Source organism: Photinus pyralis, unplaced genomic scaffold (assembly GCF_008802855.1).
Source record: "Photinus pyralis isolate 1611_PpyrPB1 unplaced genomic scaffold, Ppyr1.3 Ppyr1.4_LG6, whole genome shotgun sequence".
In the NCBI taxonomy this organism is placed as follows: Eukaryota; Metazoa; Arthropoda; class Insecta; order Coleoptera; family Lampyridae; genus Photinus; species Photinus pyralis.
Window position 1 is genome coordinate 44390306 of NW_022170663.1, and position 21665 is coordinate 44411970.

A 21665-nucleotide genomic window follows, 5' to 3' on the forward strand; every position below is an offset into this window, starting at 1 on the left:
AAATGCTCTCGGATACTGTAATATCGTCTTGTACAGAGCATACAGCCAAAGCTCAGGAAATTCCCTCAGAAATGCGGATAAAAACCTTTCGAGGGCATTCTATGGCGTTCCAAACTATAAAAATTCTATAAAGGCTATCAAAAGCACAGCGAAAACCTAAAGAATTATTCCGGACACGATAGGTCTCGAAGGCTGTGACGGGAGAGTCTCTAAACAAACGCAGAAAGTCTTGGAAACCCGAGGGGCAACCCTCTGTGGAATTCTGGTGTACAACGTCTTGCAATTCATGGAATTCTTATAGAATTCATCAAATTTTTGGAATTCATTTCGAATTCTAAGTCTATTTACAAGCTATCGTTTAGATTGTGGCTTACTTTTTATTGATTTAACAATTTGGGCTCGATTGGATTATAGAATTTTTTTAACTTTTCTTTGTTGTAATATAATATTGTAAACATTTTTCTGCAAAATAATATAGTATTATTATTATGCGTTGATGTCGCACTCTGCTATTGCATGAACCGATTGATTTCATTCTGGTACGCTGAGGGTTTCCGTTATCTTATTATATGTTATTATTTATTATATATTATATTTATTATATATTATATATTCGACTTATTTCTATAATAAATCGCGGCAAAAAGAATGGAGGGAAGAAGTGTAAGAGAGAAAGAAGTAGGTAATAGAAGCAGTATTCACATGCTGGAACCACACGTTCTATGAGCATGAGTCAAAATTAACTAAATTATCGCGTCACTGATCTTCACAATCATGAAAGTAAATTTTTCCCCCTTAAAACGTTATAAAAAGCAAATAAATAATCATAATATGTAGGTACATAAACAAAATATCGATTCTTTTTAACATCTCATTAATATCGACTTAAAATTCTCCCTGGAATTCGTTGGAATTCTTTTTGGAAGTCACTGGAATTCAATGGATTTCTTTGGAAGTTGATTGAATTTTTTTAGAATTCAATGGTATGTTTCAGTTTTGGAAGTCTTTTGGAGGTCTGATGAATTTTTTTGAAATTCTTCTCTATATCGCCTCCGAGTAGCTTCTAGTGTTCTCCTAAGCCTTAAAAGTTAGGAGCACAAAAAAAGTCATATGACGCTTTCAATTGTTTTCTAAAAGTTTTCATAATAATTCAACGCTTTTTATCACTTAAGTAGATCTCAAGCCCTTCTAGCTATATTGGATTGGACACTTTTTTGCTCATTTATGGATCTAACCTGTCAACCTACACATTTTTCTGAAAATAGACCGAGAGATAACGACAGATTTTGTGCGATGATTTAGTTAGAACTAGTGTGTAAACGTATAATACGTCTGTTGAGTAGTCCGTTCTAATTTTATGTAATGTTTCCACTTTGGCAACACTACAAATAAAAGTTTATTAATAAACGTGTGCTATCAATTTAAAAATAATATTGGAGAAAAAATAATAATCTAGCACATTGACAGACGTTTTTCGTTGTCTAATCGCATGGTAGCATTATGTAATGTTCAAAAAGATTGGCAAATGTTTGTCAATATGAAATGTCAAATGTATTAATGGCAGACGTTTATGATAAACTTTTACCCAAAATCGTCCTGAAACCTTCATTTTCATGCCTACTACGTTTCCTGCCGCTTGTCACTTTACTGGCCGCACCTCGGGCCGCACCTGTTACTTTACCGGCCGCACCGTCTCTTTACCGGCCACATTTGTGACATTTCCAAATGTCTATATAATGACTCCTGTCATCACTGACAGACTGACATTAATCAAAAGTTTTATATAAAAATTGAAATTTTATATTAAAATACGATTTCGGGTAAAATTTAATACAAAAACTCGTCAGTAAACCCGACTCGGAAATTAAAGTACTCGGCCCCAAAGGGCCTCGCACTTCAATATTTCCTCGCCAGTAATGTATCATTTTCCGGACTTTTATGTAAATAAGTATTGTTTGTTGTGTACATAATTACATAAAAATAGAACGGACTGCTCAACAGGCGTATGACATACGTTTACACGCTAGTTCTAACCATTGCGTTTAAAAATCATCGCACAAAATCTGTCGTTATCTCTCTGTCTGAATTGGTGTAAGGAAATGTGTACGACTACTCGATGAATTGTCCACAAATATCGTGATCGATATACAAAGAGAGGATAAGTTTGGTTTCAGTCAATCAAACTATAATAATAATATATAATAATAACTATTGTGTTTCCTTAGAAAAATCACGATCACGCCCAATCGATTAAGACAAATGAAAACCGGAAGAGACACGAAACAAATTTGAGAAGGAAGTAAACTCCTTGACAGCAGATTGTTATGTTAAACGAAAGCCAAATAATAATGAAAAATTAATCAAATATAGCAAACGAACTCCTGGGTATGGCTATAGCTTGGAATTGCGTATTATATGGCTAAAACTATGCTCATTTTGAATTTTATGCAATTCGGTTCATAACTAACGAAAATAGGGAAATGGTCTACCGTGGTCTACATTGCCAATTCTCCGATCTACAAATTTGATAAGGACTGTACCCGAAAAATTTCATCGTAATCGGTCAATTCGTTGTCGAGATATCGTGCAGAACGGACAGACGGACACCGCAAAATTATAAACTTGCTAGGATACTCAAATATTCTTACTGGTGTTCTTACATTTTTGAACGCCATTAGTATCCCCCCTCTACTAAATCGCTTAAATGGGCAAAGAATTGCAGAATTTTATATAGATTAAGTTTCTCTTAAGTTTCTTGTAACTGTAGATACAGATAACGAAACCGAAAAATGTCATTTTCGAAAATGCGCCGGCGTTTATTTATTTTCAAAAATATCAAAAAATAGTTTTTTTCTGAAACTAAGAAACAACTACTTTCGTTTCTAAACAGGGTGAAGAAAATTTGATTTTCCTCTCTAGCGAGGAAAGTGAAAAACAATTGCTGCGTTAATTTGACATTTAAAATTGAAACATACTCTATCTAGATTGCTCTGTGTCAAACTTTATTATTGCATGCATACGATAATTTTTAATTTTGATTGTAGTTTCAGAAAAAAACATGTGTAAAGCTTGAGAAGAAAGTATTTTTCAACACTCCTTCAATTAACACACTCGCTACGCTCATGTATTCAACTCGAGTTGAAAAACCCCCACTTTCTTCTCTAGTTGTACAAATAACTATTAACAAACACTTAGTAATTTTTTCTCAACTTTCTGATGGTGCTAAAATAAATTTTTTATCACTTGTGAGTTTCGAGTAAATCACATCAACTTTCTTATTGCTTATGGACGCCATATTGGATTTGTATGTCATTCGATAGAGGAAAAAATTACAAAACAGTTATATACTAAGCACTTAGTATTTCATTTGGGAATCAATCTTGCATTTTTGCCTCGAAGTATACAATTTATTTCGTATGGCAATAATTCTACAAATTCCGTAAATTCCAACGAAATCATTACCCAAATTTTTTGAATAAAATCGAAAATAACATTCGGATAAAAAGAAATTAGAGACAGAAAAATAATACAGTATCTGGATTTCAAATTGACACATAATGAAAAATTACAAGATTTTATTTTAAGGCACATCATTAAGAAAATGAAACAAAAGAAAATCGGGTAAGACAAAAATTTAAGACTAACAGTGGCCTTTGAATAGAATACACCTCGTTTGCAAACCGTCGATCTAAAAACAATTTAAGAGATTTCAAAAAGTACTCACAGTAGTTATGTTAATAATAATCCAATAAACTGGTCAGGATAAAAAATACGCGATGTTCCGCGAATCACACACGTCAAACACGAATCTGACCGATTCAGCTCAGAAACAAAAACACTTATTTTTATGTGACTGCTTGGATAGTAAGACTTTTCCTCGAAATTCCACGAGTAAAAACTTCTTCACAAAATTTTAAACACTCTCTAAGCCTACGAACTTAAAAGACACTTGCATTGCTTATCTCGCGCGTGACATTCTTTCTCAGAAAAACCAATTTAATTCTTGTCCAATAACCACTTTTTATCAACACTTAACCAGATAAAACTTTTGACTCATGTCAACATTTTTTTAAATATCCTCCATTTATCATACAAACTCAATACAACAAATAGAATTAAGTGAATTAAACAATTACCACTTTAACAGCACTATAAAGTGGCCCGCTCTCATCTTCGACCTAGAGAAACAACACCCCCATACACAACAATATGTTGGTCTTTTACTTTTTGTTCCGGAAAAACATGCTTTTGTTAAATTAGATCAATATTAACATTTTCTTCTTTGTTTTTTTTTATTAAAATATCTTGTTGCGTTAAAAATTGTTGAGCTTAAAAAAATTAAATATAGTAGCAATAAAAAAATAGTGGAATTCTACGCGGTCAATATGTTAACCCTATCATATTATCATAATTGATTTTTTATTACGTAATTGTCTAACTTTTGTATGGTTTATCGAGAACTCATACAGGGAAAAGTTTCTTTACAACTTCGCAGAACGACCCACAAACAATTAATATGGCAAAATTCGCGATTCCCTCAAGTTGGTGGGTGAATCATATATAAGGGCGCATAATTGGCTAATTATTTTAATTTTTCTCATTAAGATAAGTAAGTACACAGAAGACCTCAAATTAAAATTTTCCTTCTCAAATAAATCATTAGTTGGGAGGTTAGTTAAATTAAATTTTGTGTTTCTACCAAATTGTTGTTATTTTGGTACATTAAGGTACAGTTAGATAATTGGGTTCTTATCGCGTCCTATTGTAAAGACAAATTTGGTGAAACCCACACGTCAAATTCGATACCATAAATTACTCTGACAAAGGTTCGAGTAATACTGGTCATTTTTTTTTCAAAAGCAAGTCCACTTCAACACGTAAAACTTAATTTACGTAAACACGATGTTTGAAAAACGAAGGTGCGCATATTTTCACGCTGACGATGTGTTAAATTGTTAATGAACCGCTTAGAGCAAACAAAATTAAAAAAATGAAAAATGCAAATTACAGCTCAATTCAAGGCAAAACAGTAAGGGATGATTCCTAATGCGCCTTTGGTAAAATTCGTTTTAAATCGATCAACTGGCCGCCAACTTAAGCTGTGAAAAACTCAGTAATTAGCACCCCCATGTTAATTTCGGCGTTTCGCCTATATAAAAATTTTGCAAATGACTTACCTCTTATGATAGAATATCCAAAATTCGAACAATATCCATTAGACGCACCGAAGCTCAAAATGAATTGACTTATTATCGAAAAAATTATCACCGCACGCACATTTGATAACCCACCACGTACTTGAAGATCCTTGCTACATTACGACGACGTTTAAAGTACGAAGAGCGCGCTCGCGGTGTACTATCGACATCAGCTACAACAGCCGACTGGCCAAAACACCAACCTGAATGAAATCCCTGATACCGCGTCGTCACGTCAGTACGGACTCTGCGCTTTTCCTTGGCACAGTTTTACGTATCGATCTCCGGACTAGGATACGGCATTTAATCGTAGGTAATTCTTCTCGGATGCTGTAGACGACGTCGATGCCGTCGGTCCGCACGCAAATCTCGCACGTCTTGGATTTCGTCCAAATCGCATTTGTGAAAAAGTCGCAAATGTGGAGATTCTCTCGTTATAGCCTAGGTCAGGTCAAATCTAGGCCACAGCATCGACCCATTTCGTTATGCAAGCGGGAGATTGATGGAATTTCGCGCTCGAGGTTATAATTATTTTCGAGTTCAAGTTCACCTCGAGGTGCACCGAACGCAATTACCTACCTCTTCCAAAATGCGATTCCGGTCTTCTCGTTACGCACGGAATAAACGAGGGTTCTGCGCCGCCTTGGATAACTAAATCAAGCCTAGAGGCGGTTAATAAGGAAACGACCCCCAAGCGTATTCAGATGATTAAGTAAACTGTCGCTTTGGTATTGGATTCCTTAGTATCATCTAATGATCCTTTGTACCAGTTTAATTCTAAGCTCACTTTCTACCCTTTCATTGTCTAAAATGGTTGAGATTATGTATCGATTACTTTCCACGGCCAATTTGAGTGGGATGCATAGTGATGTTGGCCTCCTCCAAGTCCACATCTCGAATGGTTCCAATCTTTCTAATTCTCTTTTACTTAATGTCCATTCTCTCCCCTTACTCTGACATCCATTACTTCCTCCGCTCCAATTTTGATTCCCTACGACGTTTTGCGGTTAATTCTCAATCCATATACGTGTTTTCCATTTCTTCCAGTCGTTTCAATATTAAACTTAATGCCCGTGTGTTTTCAGCATATATGATCAGGAAATCTAGCTGATCTTACATTTCTGCCACCTGCTCTTATTCCTTTCCCAGCACTTCCTCACCATATCCTCCATATAGATATTAAATAAAGTTATAGTGATAGACAACATCCATACCTAACTCATCTTCCCATTTCAAACAATTCAGTCATGTTATCACCCACCTTCAGTCCTATACCTCTCCTGCGTTGCGTACAAGTTGCTGATCAATCTTCTCTCTCCCCAATCCACACCCTTGCCCCAAAAATTTCTAACAGTTTTTCGTGTTTCACAGAGTTCTTCGTCGTTCTAGATATTCCAATCCTGGTTTCCAACCACATCGGAATTGAAATTGATCTTCCCTCACTGCCCCCTCCATTATCCTCCTCATCTTCTTACCCAACACCTAGAGCTGGGCAGTACTCGATTTTGTAAATACTTTTTAGTATTCAAATCCTTTAAAGTACCTATTCAAATACTTTGTAATTAAATACTTTTATGGAAGCAGTATTTGTATTTGTAACTCAAATACTTTCACAAATATTTAGTATTCGAATACTTCGCATAGCATTTGAATGCTTAACCTTCCTTTTTTTTATCAAAAATCGACTACTCCAAAATTTCCGGGAAAACACTATTTCTCATTAATTTTGGTGCGTAGAATCCAAAACAATTCGTACTTTTTCGATCAGACTTCTCAATCAAAAGTTATAAACTAGAAACCAATTTCGAAAGAAAATTCAAAGGGCTGTAACTTTTGAACTAGTAGCCCAATCTTGGAACTGTTTCAAATTATGGATTCTACAGGCCTCATTCTATAAGAAAATTTTTTTTCCCAGTCAATCTGAGACAATTTTTTTTTTCGGGCAACAAAAAAAGGTAGTGTATAACCTTCCTTTTTTCCAAAAATCGACTGCACCAAAATTTCTCGGGAAAACACATTTTCTTATTAATTTGGGTGCGTAGAATCCAAAACAATTCGTACTTTTTCAATCAGACTTCTCAATCAAAACTCAAAAGTTATAGACTAGAAACCAATTTCGAAAGAAAATTCAAAGGGCTGTAACTTTTGAACTAGTAGCCCAATCTTGGAACTATATGAAATTTTGGATTCTACAGGCCTCATTCTATAAGAACATTTTTTTCCGGGTCGATCTGAGACAATTTTTTCTTTGGGCCTCAAAAAAAGGCAGTGTATAACCTTCTTTTTTTACCTAAAATCGACTACACCAAAATTTCTCGGGAAAACACTTTTTCTTATTGGTTTTGGGGCGTAGAATCCAAAACAATTCGTACTTTTTCGATCACACTTCTCAATCAAAAGTTATGAACTAGAACCCAATTTCGAAAAAAAATTCAAAGGGCTGTAACTTTTGAACTAGTGGCCCAATCTTGGAACTGTTTGAAATTATGGATTCTACAAGTCACATTCTATAAGAAAAATTTTTTTCCGGGGCGCTCTGAGACAATTTTTTTTCGGACCTCAAAAAAAGGCAGTGTATAACCTTCCTTTTTTACCAAAAATCGTCTACACCAAAATTTCTCGGGAAAACACTTTTTCTTATTGGTTTTGGGGCGTAGAATCCAAAACAATTCGTACTTTTTCGATCAGACTTCTCAATCAAAAGTTATGGACTAGAAACCAATTTCGAAAGAAAATTCAAAAGGCTGTAACTTTTGAACTAGTAGCCCAATCTTGGAACTGTTTGAAATTATGGATTCTACAGGCCACATTCTATAAGAAAATTTTTTCCCGGGTCGATCTGAGACAATTTTTTTGTCGGGGTTCAAAAAAAGACAGTGTATAACTTTCCTTTTTTACCAAAAGTCGACTACACGAAAATTTCTCGGGAAAACACTTTTTCTTATTAATTTGGGTGCGTAGAATCCAACTCAATTCGTACTTTTTCGAGACTTTTTCCTGTCTCTGCACTCCGTTCCTGATAAAATCTCGTTCCCGGCAATTCTCGTTCCTGTACCCTGTTCGCGGTAAAATCCCATTTTTCCCGTTCCAGATGGAATTTCCCTAATTGTTTTTTCTATATCAGAAACCTTCGCGGGTGTGTCCAATCATTCTCCAAATTTTCATCGCAATCGGCCGAACGGTTTAGCCAGGCATAGGAGATATACATTGTAATGTTCCGTTGAATGTACTCTGGTGTGTGTAACTGAGTGTGCTAGGAGTAGTTGGTACCATTGGCATTGACATGACTTTCACTTTCACTTTTGTCGTGGTAACTATCTTTGCGAAGAATGTCGATTTGAATTGGAAAATTCCAGAGGCCTCACGCTAAAATTGTTTAAACTAATTATCTAAACGTCTTTACGCGTGTGGGCGGGGCTGTAATCGTCTTTAGGTAATGGTATTTTCCTAGAATTTTCATTTTCATAGAATTCCTCTTTGTTAACACGTTTCGTTTTAGGTTATGCCATATATGTTAATTTAAGTCCTCTGTTATATTTACCTCGTCATCTGAAACCCAGTTATTAATGGGGTACATAAGTTCGAATTAATTGGAATTAGATCTGATGTTTCGCATTGTAGTTTTTGTACATATATATTTTTCTTTGTACGTTACGAGCGTTGTCGTTAGTTTATCTTTCGTGACGAACTGCTCTGCAATTCGTTACAAGAAATATAGAAAATGCTACTGCCCAATCAACTGTAAATTGCAGTTTAATTTATCTTTTGCCTTTGTGGTTAGTGTTAACGTAAGGCAATTCATTTAGTTAATATATTTATCTGTCTGTCTGTGAAAGAGATTAGATTCAGTTGCAGATAGCTTCTAAGTACTCAGCTGAGGGGAAAACTTGCATTTAAAGTGTAACCTTGCACAGGCTGCCATTTTATTTACTGTTTTATGCAACCAAAAGTGCTAATTTATGTACTGTTTATGCAATTAAATGATATTTGTGTATCTGGATGGTTCATTGCCAAGATAAAGCTTATACCCACCCATGCCCGAGGAATCACAAAGCTTGTATTCTTATTTTATATTTTTATTTACTTTTTTGAGTGACTTCTACACGCCTGGTGCTCAAAATTATGTGACCTTTGTCAAAACCTTGGTGGTTGTTTCACCAGAATACTTGTTTCCCCTGGCTAACCGTGGTCAATTTCCGTTACGAGGTTTGCTGCAACATATACCTATACAAACATTTATTTTTATTTATTAGTAATGGCGCCATCTATTAGCTATATTGCGATTTAAAATAACGAAAAAGGGAAAAAGTGTTGTTTACGTCGTTCCGTACAATTTTTTGAAAAATATCTTTTATACAAACCCTACCCTGATAATAACAAATACAACAAAAAAGAATGATCTAATTTGGTGCAATCGTTTTGAAGTTATGCGCGTACATACATTTCGGTCATTTATTTTTATTTATATAAATTTGTTACCAATACGTATTTTGAATATTTTTTGCACTATTGCAGTCACTTTCTCTGTCCATCCGCCTGTCCGTCCGTCCGAGGCCTTAACTACTTCTACAGTTTTCAATATATTTAATTCGTTCTTTTTGAATTTGGCAGTTCTGGCACCCGAGGCAAGAAAAATCTTGACGATTAATTTACGCATGCGCACACTGCGCAATACCAACGTTCTTATATTTATTAATACATAAAATAAAATTTAAGAGAAAAAAAGGAAAATAGTTTGTTAATTGATTCGATAATTTTACTAATAGTCATACAACAACGGCTCCCGAGATATGGCCGAGGAACAGTCTTATTGGGTCACCTGGTATATGTCACATATCAGATTATTAAACAAATACATATAACGCATACATTAACAAACATTTTAATAATATGAGGAGGGCAAATCAGCCACAATCTCCCGAAGTATTCGGCGAACTCCCCCAATTTAAATACAGGGTGTACACTGTTTTTTATTTTAGTCTCTTTGAATCGATTGAATGTTTTCTATTGCTGTCGATTACGTCACAACAAAAAGAGTACACCCTGTTTGATTCTTTCTTTTATATTAGGGAGAAGATTGTAAAATTTCAATACAATTAGGAAACTCAAAATTGTTTATTTATTTTTCCGTTACCAAACAACGCTAATACAGCACACTCACGCCCCCACTCCCCACACACCCTATATAGGAGTAACGCATCGAACCAAGTACCTCCTGTGTGACATTTGAATGTTGACAACAAATATCACACTAAGGTGATGAGGAAACCTATGGTGTTAATATCGCAATTTGCAAAAAAAGCGAGTTTTTCGAACTGTGGGTCACTTTTCGAAAAACGACAGGGGGTTTTAGGTAAGCCCTTGGGTTTCCACGGCGCCCTTATCCTCCCCGTACTCGCTCAATTAAAAAAAATTAATTTTGAATTGCAACTTGCATTATTCGTATACCGCGCCATTGACCAAACAAAAGGAAATTTTTCGAACTGTGGGCCACTTTTGGAAAAACGATAGGTAGAGGTTTTTAAGTGAGCCCTTGGGCCACCACATAGCCCTTTGCCTCCGCGTGCAAAACTCACTCACGCACACACTTGCGCAATTTGTCAACTTCGGGGACGAATTTGTCGAGGTTTAGGGTTCTTTTCCAAAAAGGGGATGAAAATTGGCCCCGGTGTCATCACTTTTAAAGGCCGTTGGTAAAAAAAACGAATGTAACTTCAGCCCGATCCTAGTTATTTTTTTGTTTCCCCATTTAGGTTGGTACTATCTCAAAAGCGAATGTAACTTCAGGCTGGTGGAATCTTCAATATTTAAAAATTATAACGTTAAGATTTAAACTTAAAACTTTCAACCTTCAGTTTCAAAATGAAACTTAAATTTGTTAATGGTTTTAATTTTTTTGAAATTTCATTTTAGGATTAAGGGTTTCAAACTGTAATTCCCTTTTAAAACTGCGATTTAAAATGATTCTGATGATTCCTTCAAGCTACAAAATTTGGATTTCGGGGTGAAATTATTCTTTGTACGGTTTTCATATTGCGAAGTGAAAGAACAACCGAAATGTCTTACTACAGATTTTGTGCGGCACAATGGATTCGTTATGTTACAAACTTTTGAAATGGTTTCAGGCATTTTTTTAATATTAATTAATTAATATTAGTCCCAATAAAACATTTTATTGCCTTTGTTTTTTTTATTTTTAGGTGTTGGCAACATCGCATGATTCCTTTTCAGACTCTATTTCGAAAATTAAAAAAAAATCATATAAACTAATATTTTGAATATTAATTTGTTGGAATAACAATAGACAAAAAAAAATTTTGACCATGTTGGAAGTCACTCAACGTGGCTTAAATGTTACTTATTTTGAATTGGAGATCCATAATAATGAATAGTCCTTTTTGAGTAAATTGGATTATCAAGAATATGTTTAGCACAAAAAGCTAAAAAGAAAACATCTAAGATATAAGTTTTGCGACTCAATGGTAGAGTGTTGGGCTATAAATCCGGAGGTCGGGTGTTCGAACCTGGGTTGAGGTGAATTTTTCATCTGTGGCAGAGATGGAAATTACCTCCGAATTAGGTTTTCCTGCAGTTTTCCAAATTTGTAAGGTAAATACCGGAGTAGTATAAAACTTAAGACCTTATGCAGAGGCACCTCTAAAAAGCATTAGGCGTTAGGGGGATGACTCTGTAAATGGGCGCAAGCCTGTTGAGGCCCAGAACAAGAGAGGGACAATAAATAATAAATAAAAAAGAAATAAGTAGGTACGTAAGTGAAAAGTAAAACAATGTTTTTTAAACGTTTCACATCTTCGACCACGTATATCTTGGAATTGTAAGAGAACGAAAACTTTTGAGCCAGAAGGCACAGTTATTGAGACAAAACGGAAGAATGGACGCTTTTGCTGACCCTGTACTCCTCTCCTACCTTCGGCACAGATACAAAATGCGATCTCCTAAGCATAAAGTTATACATCACGTACTCGGTAACTTGCTTTTCGCAGCAAACATAATGGGTTTTCCTTTTCATGACAATTTTGGTAAACCAATTTCCTAAATGAAAATTATCATAGCCCAAGGTTTGACATGTCAGAAGATGCACACTAAATGTCCTCCCACTTTCATTTTGGGAATGCGAGTTCCAGTGCGAAATCTTTTCCCCATCTCCAATGAATAATTTAGATAAAATTTGGAAGGACAACTTGCACGGAAGAGCCTTCAAATTCTGCATATCAATTGCTATTTTTAGCACAGTTTCGCAATATTTGTTTATTTTATTTTACACTAGTTATCGCGCTCAGATAAATGCAAACCAGTTTAATTCCTGTTGTCGGCACTTTTATGCAAAATCTTTGCAATATGCAGTTCTTCCACACATCGGTCGCGAAAGCATCCCGGAAACGGCGGCCATTATCTTACAGTTAAAAAAAGGCGGCCATGTGAAGATGTCTTCCATGCCTCTCTTTGACATACTGTGCTAATTTAAGTGTTGCTATCTCGACATGTCCGATAATCGAACCTACGTACTAACCTTAAAGCTCGCGTAAAAGATTCTGTATCAGTAGCATGCATAACTTCAGCTGATTAACATCCAGTGTTATGCATCCGATAATAGTGACAATTTCGATTTCGCTTTCTTTTCTAGCCCGCGGTGTTTTTCCGCAGGACCAGTACTATCACCTGCCGAAGAATGTGAGACCGTTCAGGTACAACTTGACGATCGAGCACCACAAAAACACATCGTTCAGCGGAAGCGTTAGTATCGACATCAAGGTTTTGGCAGTGACCAAAAATATCACCTTCCATTCGAAAGATCTAACTTTGGGCCCGATCAGATTGTACGACACCATCGGAAGAGAGATTTACATTGTGAATCATATTTTCGACGAAGACCGGGACCTGTGTATACTCTTCTTGCGCGGACACCTAGTCAAGCACGAAAGGTACAAGCTGGTTATTGAGAAGTTCGTGGGTAATTTGCAACATGAGAAATCTGGATTTTTCCTGGCGAAGTACAACGATGAGTATGGAAAAGAGCGGTGAGCAATTTATCCCTGAAATTTTCCGCTAACTTACCATGCTTTAGGAATCTGTCGCTTACGCATTTTGAGCCGAATGGGGCTAGGACCGCGTTTCCGTGCTTTGACGAGCCAGGGTTAAGGGCGAAGTTCATCGTGAGTATAATTAGGGATGAAAATTACAATTCGGCGTCGAATGAGAAGTTGGCAAAGTCGATGTAAGTGGTCTGGACGATAGGGTTGTTAAGCGTTGGCTTAGATATTTAGGTCATGGTCGGTACCAAGACACCTTCAGGGAGACTGTGGAGATGCCCACGTATTTGGTGGCGTTTGTTATTTCCGATTTTGTCTACACGAAGGAAATAGATCGAGTGCGAGTGTTGGCGAGAAGGGAAGCCATAGCTAATGGCGGTGGCGAGTATGTTTTAGATGAAGCTGTAAGGTTGCTGAGAGCAATGGAGGATTTCACAGGACTTCGTTACTCGTTAAGCAAAGTGGATTTATTGGCGGTACCGTCCAGTTACTTTTTGGACGGAGCAATGGAAAATTGGGGTTTAATAATGTATGGGTAAGTTTTCTGAATTGCGTCTCTCATCATTGTAAGGCGAAGTTGCTTTTCTAAACTCTGTGAGATCTTTCATTTGGTATGATTTATTCGATTGTTTTGGGCGATATTACGAATTGTATATACAGGGTGGCCATTTGAAAACGAAACAGAGCCTATTTTGGGGACCTCAAAACATTTACGAAAAAATCCTCAGACCCGTCAATTTTTGATCCAAGGGGGAACCATTTTTTGCTAGTTTCGCCCCCCCGGGGACAAAGCCATAGCGGGGGTGACAAGTGCCCCCAAAATTTTAAATCGAATGGGGGGCCGAGTGATACCTTATTTTGAAGGTATTTTTATGTAGATTATAACTCTTAAGATTTAAATCAGTTTTATTTTAAGTGCTTAAAGCTAAAATCAATCAAGTAAATGTTGGAAATGTAGGCCTTCGACTTCCATACAATAATACAGGTTTTGTTCAAACCTTTCCCGTACATTTTGCAAAACTTCTGGGGTGATTTGACGACATTCATCAATTATTCTTTGTCGCAGACTTAAGTCCGGGAAACGAGGAGGCCATTCAATAGCTCCTCTTCTTCCAATCCATTGTTCTGGAAACGTTTGGTCCAAATATTGACGAACCCTTGCAGCATAGTGGGGTGGCGCACCATCTTGTTGAAATACTATACGATTTTCCAAGTACTCGTTGGTATTTTCTAGTATCTCCACTAATGCTGGATGAATCGTATTTTCTAATAACTTCAAGTACATCTCTCCTGTTAGATTGCCAGGTAAAAAGAAGGGGCCTACGATATGGTTACCAAAAATGCCAGCCCAAACATTCAATTTTTCGGGACGTTGTGTATGCACCTCACGAAATATTCTGGGATTTGAATCAGCCCAATAGCGACAGGTGTGTATTTGTCACCACTATTATTTGACAACAACAATTGACAAGCACTATTAAACTTCAAAATGTTGCTATAGTAACGCTCTCAACAATAACCAAGATTTCTGTTCCAGAATTGGCATAGCCACCTACAGGTATTAAAAAGAAAAAAAACAACAACAAAAAGTACGGTTCAGAATGTAGGAGAACAACATTTTTTGTATTTACTGTTGTATTAATTTTTGTTATTTAACTAATTCATTTACAAGCATTTTTTTCATAAGAAAATGTTGACACGTTTTTAACTTTTATTAGCCCCTGTATCGGCTAGGCAAATTAGTAGCGATTTAAAACTTAAGGGTTATAATCCACATAAAAATACCTTCAAAATAAGGTATCACTCGACCCCCCATTCGATTTAAAAGTTTGGGAGCACTTGTCACCCCCGCTAGGGCTTTGTTCTTAGGGGAGCGAAACTAGCAAAAAAATGGTTCCCCCTTGAATCAAAAATTGACGGGTCCGAGGATTTTTTCGTAAATGTTTTGAGGTTCCCAAAATAGGCTCTGTTTAGTTTTCAAATGGCCACCCTGTATAAACTTGTGACGTTGAATGAAAGCCATTTTGCTCAATTACTTTACGAGGGTGTGAGGAACAGTTTACAATCGGCACGAGTGACGGTTTGCCCCCAAATCTCCTAACGAGATTGAACACCTGTACTGGGTACAGTTTAAATGGTGCTACACCGTACGGGGGATATGGATGTGTGGCATATGTTACAATACAAGGATTGAAAACCCTCGTTAGTACAAAATAAAATTAATTTTCTACCGCAATGACGCAATGAAAATTGCAGAAACCTTAACGAAGAATTAAACTTTGCGCGTTTGCCAGGTTGCTCCTTCTTTTGAGAAACGTTTAAAATCTAAAACAAAACAAGGGTCGCAGTTACTTCCCCACAATTACACCATTTAAAATAACGGCGAATCGATGATACATCGTACAAATCAGTCGATTTCGTTACTAACCAAGACAAGAGCTATCCAACGGAATTTTTAAGTTCGCTGGAAATGCCTGGATTACCATCACGCATAATCACAAAGGCAGTCGTCCGTGTTTGTGGGATCAATCAGGAAAATCCATGATTTTCACATGGCAAATTTCATGTCGCCTGTTCCCGTGTCGGAAAACGTTCATTTACGCGCCAAAAAACAAAACTAACAATGCAAAAAGCATTACAATAAACACTTAAGGTTGAAGCACATTTTTTCCGGACGGAATCGGCGAACCCGACCGGCAAAAATTCCGATTCCATTATGCGCCCACTTATCAGGACGGAACCGGGCCGGAACGGATGTTTGCCGATGAATGCTCTTTTCATCAGTATCGATCTGCCGTCCGTTCCGGACCGGTTCCATCCAGACGAGTGTGCGCAGTTACGTTTAAAACCATTATGGGAATCTTTGTCGTCCGGTCCGGACCAATTCCGTCCGGAAAACCGTGCTTCCAGCTTAACTTTTTTGAAATTATTTCTTTCTCATCATTTATTCCATCAAATTTAATATTCGTAGCTACCTTTTGATGTAGGAAAACGATCGGACAATAAACTTTTTATTGATATCGACTGCATTCAAACTAGCTTTCCGCAATACGAGGCCAAACGAGTTCAAGACTATGCACCGAAACGACACTGCTTATTTTTTCGCTTTGAATTAGACTTTTATTAATCAAAAAATATACTCTTATGATTTTTCGCCAGAAACGCCTGCTTGTAATTGTATAAATTTATGCGAGAATTTTCAATACGAAGTTGCACGTACGCTGGTTAATTTACTTGTCGACGAAACTTTAAGGTTTGCGATCTATGGCGTTAGTTTTCCTTTTGGCAATTTCTATTTTTACAGCCACTAAATCTGGTTTTCTTTTACCGTCGATTTATTTTAAGAACATGCGTCACGAACTTTCATTCTATCGTAATATTTATGTACTAATAACTTAGGAGTTCTTTGAAATTCGCTTAATTACCACTATTCGCGAACTTCGACTCACTGACGGTTTGCGTTTTTAGCGCATTTTTATAAATATATTTGTAAAAAAGTAGGTTTTAATCTCACTTCGGCCGGCCGGCCGGCTGGCTGGCAGCAAATGAGGACTCATGAAGGATCGCTTGTAGAAAGACGAGAAGTGTACACCCGGCCGTGTAACTAACAACTTTAGGGACGGGGCCTCTGGGTGCCATTACCGAGCGTGGTGATCATTTTCAGTTTTTTTCCCGATCTTCTACAGTTTTGGGCCCATTTCCAACTGGCGTCGTCGGAAAGATCTTATAAACGCGCATAACTCCTACGTGCCGGAATGTTGCTTTTTTACCTAGGGACGAAATGACCCACCTTCTGCAAGGCGCGCGAATTCAAGGGGTAGACGCTTTATTTCCCATTTTCAATTTTAGGTCGGACGATCTATAACTATCACTCTGTCGTTGCATCTCTGTTTCTCTTAGAACCGGAACCGCCGCAACTTTCGCGACTAACTAACACTTTTCACCAATCGCAGGCCCTCATTTTTATCTATTCGGCTTTATACAGACGGAATCAACGAAACTCGACGGTTCACTGATATCCCTGCTCGTACATACAATTCATGTGAACGGGTAAATACAATTATGCAGTGCTATTTTACACATTTGCACGATAACTTAAAAACGTTTCGTAAAAAATTGACAACATTTAAATAAGCGGGCTCCCGTTACACAAATAAATAACCAACAGTACTATTTAGTACTGTTAGGTACAAAAATGAATGCAGTTAGTTTAGTGGTGCGATGACGAATGCGAATTTTAGCCGCACAGAATCAGTAATAACTCGGGAAGGAAGTGCTAATACAAAAAATCTTGTATCGTTCTGGTCTCGGGGCTGTGCTACACTGTATATTATAAGAAAGAAACCACAACGAAAAAGCCTAAACTGGAGGACTTGTAGTGGTACAGACGGACAGGCAGACGGGCAAAATACGGATGCCGTTCATTTTCCTTTTGGAAAATGCGCTAAAATACTAATAATTATATTCCTTTATTACACTGACGACGTAGCGTGGCCGTAACTTTTGTTACACGAGAGCGAGAGCCAAAAACGTAAATTTCCCACTGACATATTACCGGATAATGCCCCAAAAACCGATACTTGCATTCTACTTCAACCCGACTTTTTCATTTTTACAAAACCAACCTACGAAATGGCGTTAATAGACTACATCGGCCATCAATGGAAACCCGCTAGATTTCAAGACCGTTGAGTTCGCCTTCTCACGGTTGTTCCATGACATCACTGTGGGTTGTGTGTGTGTGTAGTTCAGCTGTTTTGGTCAGGTCACAGGTGCAAGACATTAAGATTGTGTTATCGCCCGTCAGACTGGCGCCGATAACTTTTAACAGGCAATTAACCGGTAACTATCACAATCATCCGGTAGCCAATTACTCACAAAATATATGTAGATCGCCAAATTCATTCACTTTGAAAATAATAAAATTGTGTAGAAACCGAACCCTAATTAGATCACCCTGTATTTCTCATAAAAAAGAAATTTAAACACGTTGGCGGACTTCCGTTATAAGAGACGATTCTTCACGAGTATTTGGACAAAACAAAAGGCTGTGCAAAATTTGTTCCATACAGTTTAACGGTTGAACAAGAATAATTAAGAGCTGGCCATTTCAGAAAAGGAGTGATTTTCTGCAAACGATTGTTACAGGCAATGAAATATGGTACTCCCAATATGATTCAGAAAGAGGGTAAAATTCACCCCGCACAAAGAAATTCGTTTAATACCCACGAAAAAAAGGTTTCAAATTCCCATGTTTGTAAAAACGTTAATGGGCATTAATCTTCCCTCTTTTGCAATTTTTGTTTTTTTAAACCAATGAATAACGCCCCATGTAAATCAAGAGTTTTATTGGAAAGCCGTTGATGTTACTATAGACCTTGGTGACTGATAAATTATGATTTCTAAACAAAGTATGTTTAAGTGACGATCATCTGCTGTACTACAAGTCAACTTCGACCACTGAAGATTTGCAAAGATGTACAACCTACACGGCCCATGAGCTCGCCCACCAATGGTTTGGAAACCTGGTGACTCCCAAATCGTGGCACTATATCTGGTTAAGCGAAGGATTCGCTGCCTATTTTCAGTACCATGCCACAGATATGGTAACGCAATTGCAGCAAAACCACACAATTTGCTACATTCATTTCAGGTGGAGCCATCGTGGCGACTGAGAGAGCAGTTCGTTATCGAGGAAGTCCACAAGGCATTCACCGGCGATCTAATTCCCATGGCACATCCGTTAAACTATGTGTTCGAAGACGCTAACTCATTTCCGTCCCCTTGGATGTACTATTACAAAGGTTTTAACACTAACCGCATCCTTTCGAAGTAATTTGTTCCGTTTTCAGCGTCGGCGATCATCAAAATGACCGAGCATTTCTTGACTCCGCCACTTTTCAGGGAGGGTCTGCGAATATACCTTCAGAGAAAGTAAGTTTAGCTAATGAATACCTATTTTAACTTCATTTTCTTATAGAAAATTCAGTACAAGCCAACCGAGCGACCTCTACAGAGCGTGGCAAACTGCTGTTGACCACGCGAACGCCGGGTACCTCCTGGACGGCATGCCCATGAAAAAAATTTGGGGAACCTGGGACACAAACGTCGGATACCCTGTAGTTACCGCCACGCGTGATTATAGGACAGGAAGTCTAACTTTGACGCAGGTAAGTGACCTCCATGACGATTTAGGATTGGTAACGACGTTGAGTAGGAGACTTACAACGCGGATAATTCCACTGGTGACAGTAGTGTGTGGATCATTCCGATTACGTACGTTTTGCACGGTGCAAAAGGATCGAGCTTTGCAAAAACCATGACCGATTTTTGGATGACTGAGAAGACGATGACGTTGAAGGACTTCCGTTCTGACAGCTGGTTAATACTCAACAAACAGCATGCTGGTAAGTGGTGTTCGATTTATGTCGAAGTCGTCTCGTTTATACGTGCTCCGTGGTGACCTTTTATCCAACGCCCCCTTTAGATCAAGATTTACAGAATCACAATCTAAAAAAATGTTGAGAACTCTCATCAGTCCCCCTTCCCCTATTTAACTTAACTTTATTGTAATCAACCTCAAAAAATTCAATAGAATAAAATTTGTAAGGCGAAGTTCTGCTTCGAAGGAAATTCTGTCTTAGTGCTCTTACGACTTAACCTCGTACATTTCTCCCATACAGTTGTATGGAGGAAGAACCAATTTGAATGTACATAGACCTACCTCTAACTATTTGCCCAGTCTTAAAATGGATTAATAATAACATTCTTTATCACTTACAATTTATAACATAACACAAGCGCATCGAAGTTGGAACTGACTCGAAACTTATATATAGCAAACGGCAATATTGTTCTAGAATGCTCTTAGAAACACGTCATTTTTCCCGGAAGGCCTTGGTTCTTTATCGCCGATGACTTATTTTTCGTGGCGCCTCGACGTCTATGGGAATTTCTGGAATATTTGCTACAAACCTCATAAAGAAAACTTTGTAGTTTATTTAATAACGTATATTTGATTTTACTTTCAGGTTATTTCCGAGTGAATTACGACACCATCAACTGGTATCGGATCATCGAGTTTTTAAGGACATACGCATTTAAGTCGATACATCCCTTAAACAGAGCGCAATTGGTAAATGACGCCTTCCAATTGGTGGAGGACGCTAAACTGAATGCGAAGATTGCGTTAGATTTAAGCGAGTTTATCAAACAAGAAACCGACTACATAGTACTAAAACCGTTCCTTAAACGCATCGATAGTTTCGACTTTATGGTCGCCGTAACTCCCGAGTATCCCATCTTTCAGGTGAGCAAGTAAGGGAGAAGAGAGGGATGAAAAGGATCGTTTGTAGCAATACGTCATCCAGTTGCTGAACTTTGCGTACGAGCACATCGGACCCGAAGAGGTGATACGCGACACTCACATTCGCAAGTTAACCCGCGTGATTGTGGTGCGAAGGTTGTGCCTCTACGGCGATGAGAGATGCCAACAGTTCGGGTTGAACAAGATAAAGACGTGGCAACGAACTGGTCGCCTCGATATACCCACAGATCTAAAGTTCCATTTCCTTTGTGGGGCAATGCAAAACGCCAATCAGCACGAATGGGACTTTTTATTTCAGCAGTATTACAAAGCCGATCCCAATGATCAAATTATCTACATAATGGCGCTAGCCTGCACACGTAACAGACTGATGTTGCACAGGTAGGGGATCTTCTTGTTTGCACTTAAGGTGATATTGTTGCTTCCTCGTAGCTTCTTGGGCCAAATCTATGACTACACCAATGCAATAACGACGGCTCACCGCACGAAAGCGCTCGTTAACATGATAGAAAACAACGTGGTGGGTCGCGAAGTGGTACTCACCTATGCAACTACCCAAACCCTTCCTCAAAATTCAAGGTTCGTTTATGAACGTAGAACACAAAATCGTTAATAGTCCGCTTTCAGCTTGGAAGAAGCTAATTCTGCAGACACGATTACACAAATAGTTCCAAGTCGCCTTACCGATCAGGTGGAACTTTATCAAAACTCGGAAAACGCCAAGCTGGTACCGGCGAACTTCTTTACCAAGGAGTATTTGGAGCAGTACGAGATTGATTACATTGACCAAATATCAGACTGGCTGAGGGATCGCCAAAACACCTTGGAAATGTAAATAAGGGGATTTAAATATTCGCAATAAATAGATATTTACGTAAAAATTGTTTTCAATGTCTCCAATATTGCAAAGTTATTCGCCGCACAAGAATCAGGGAGCTACAAAGGCCCGAAATAAATGTGCCCCCGTTCTCATTGCATTCGAAGGTCCAAACGAGGATCATGGAGAACCATCTGTGGTAACAACAGGGTCCCGAAGTTTAAAAACTTCGTACTTCGTACGTCTACAGCAGGTGAGGCTCACACACAAAG

At 37.8% G+C, this 21665-nt stretch overlaps 2 protein-coding genes across 3 annotated transcripts in view; one reads left to right on the forward strand and one right to left on the reverse strand.

The window, feature by feature from the left end:
- The window catches only part of LOC116173155, an 80196-nt gene extending 74753 nt beyond the window's left edge, over positions 1 to 5443 (reverse strand). The window contains exon 1 of one of the 2 annotated variants that reach the window (XM_031490454.1): positions 5178 to 5443. The gene's annotated coding sequence lies outside the window, so the exon portion shown is untranslated. The remainder of the gene's footprint in view (positions 1 to 5177) is intronic. The other variant, XM_031490455.1, reaches the window with a different exon arrangement.
- A 7106-nt stretch (positions 5444 to 12549) lies between these two features.
- Positions 12550 to 21450, forward strand: LOC116174227 (aminopeptidase N-like). Its single transcript, XM_031492120.1, has 12 exons — positions 12550 to 13237; positions 13285 to 13434; positions 13476 to 13784; positions 18672 to 18855; positions 18903 to 19053; positions 19102 to 19183; positions 19230 to 19419; positions 19467 to 19656; positions 20281 to 20558; positions 20605 to 20957; positions 21009 to 21155; positions 21204 to 21450. The coding sequence occupies exons 1-12, from the start codon at positions 12798 to 12800 to the stop codon at positions 21409 to 21411; spliced, it is 2682 nt and encodes an 893-aa protein (XP_031347980.1). The 5' UTR covers positions 12550 to 12797; the 3' UTR covers positions 21412 to 21450.
- The last annotated feature ends 215 nt before the right edge of the window (positions 21451 to 21665 follow it).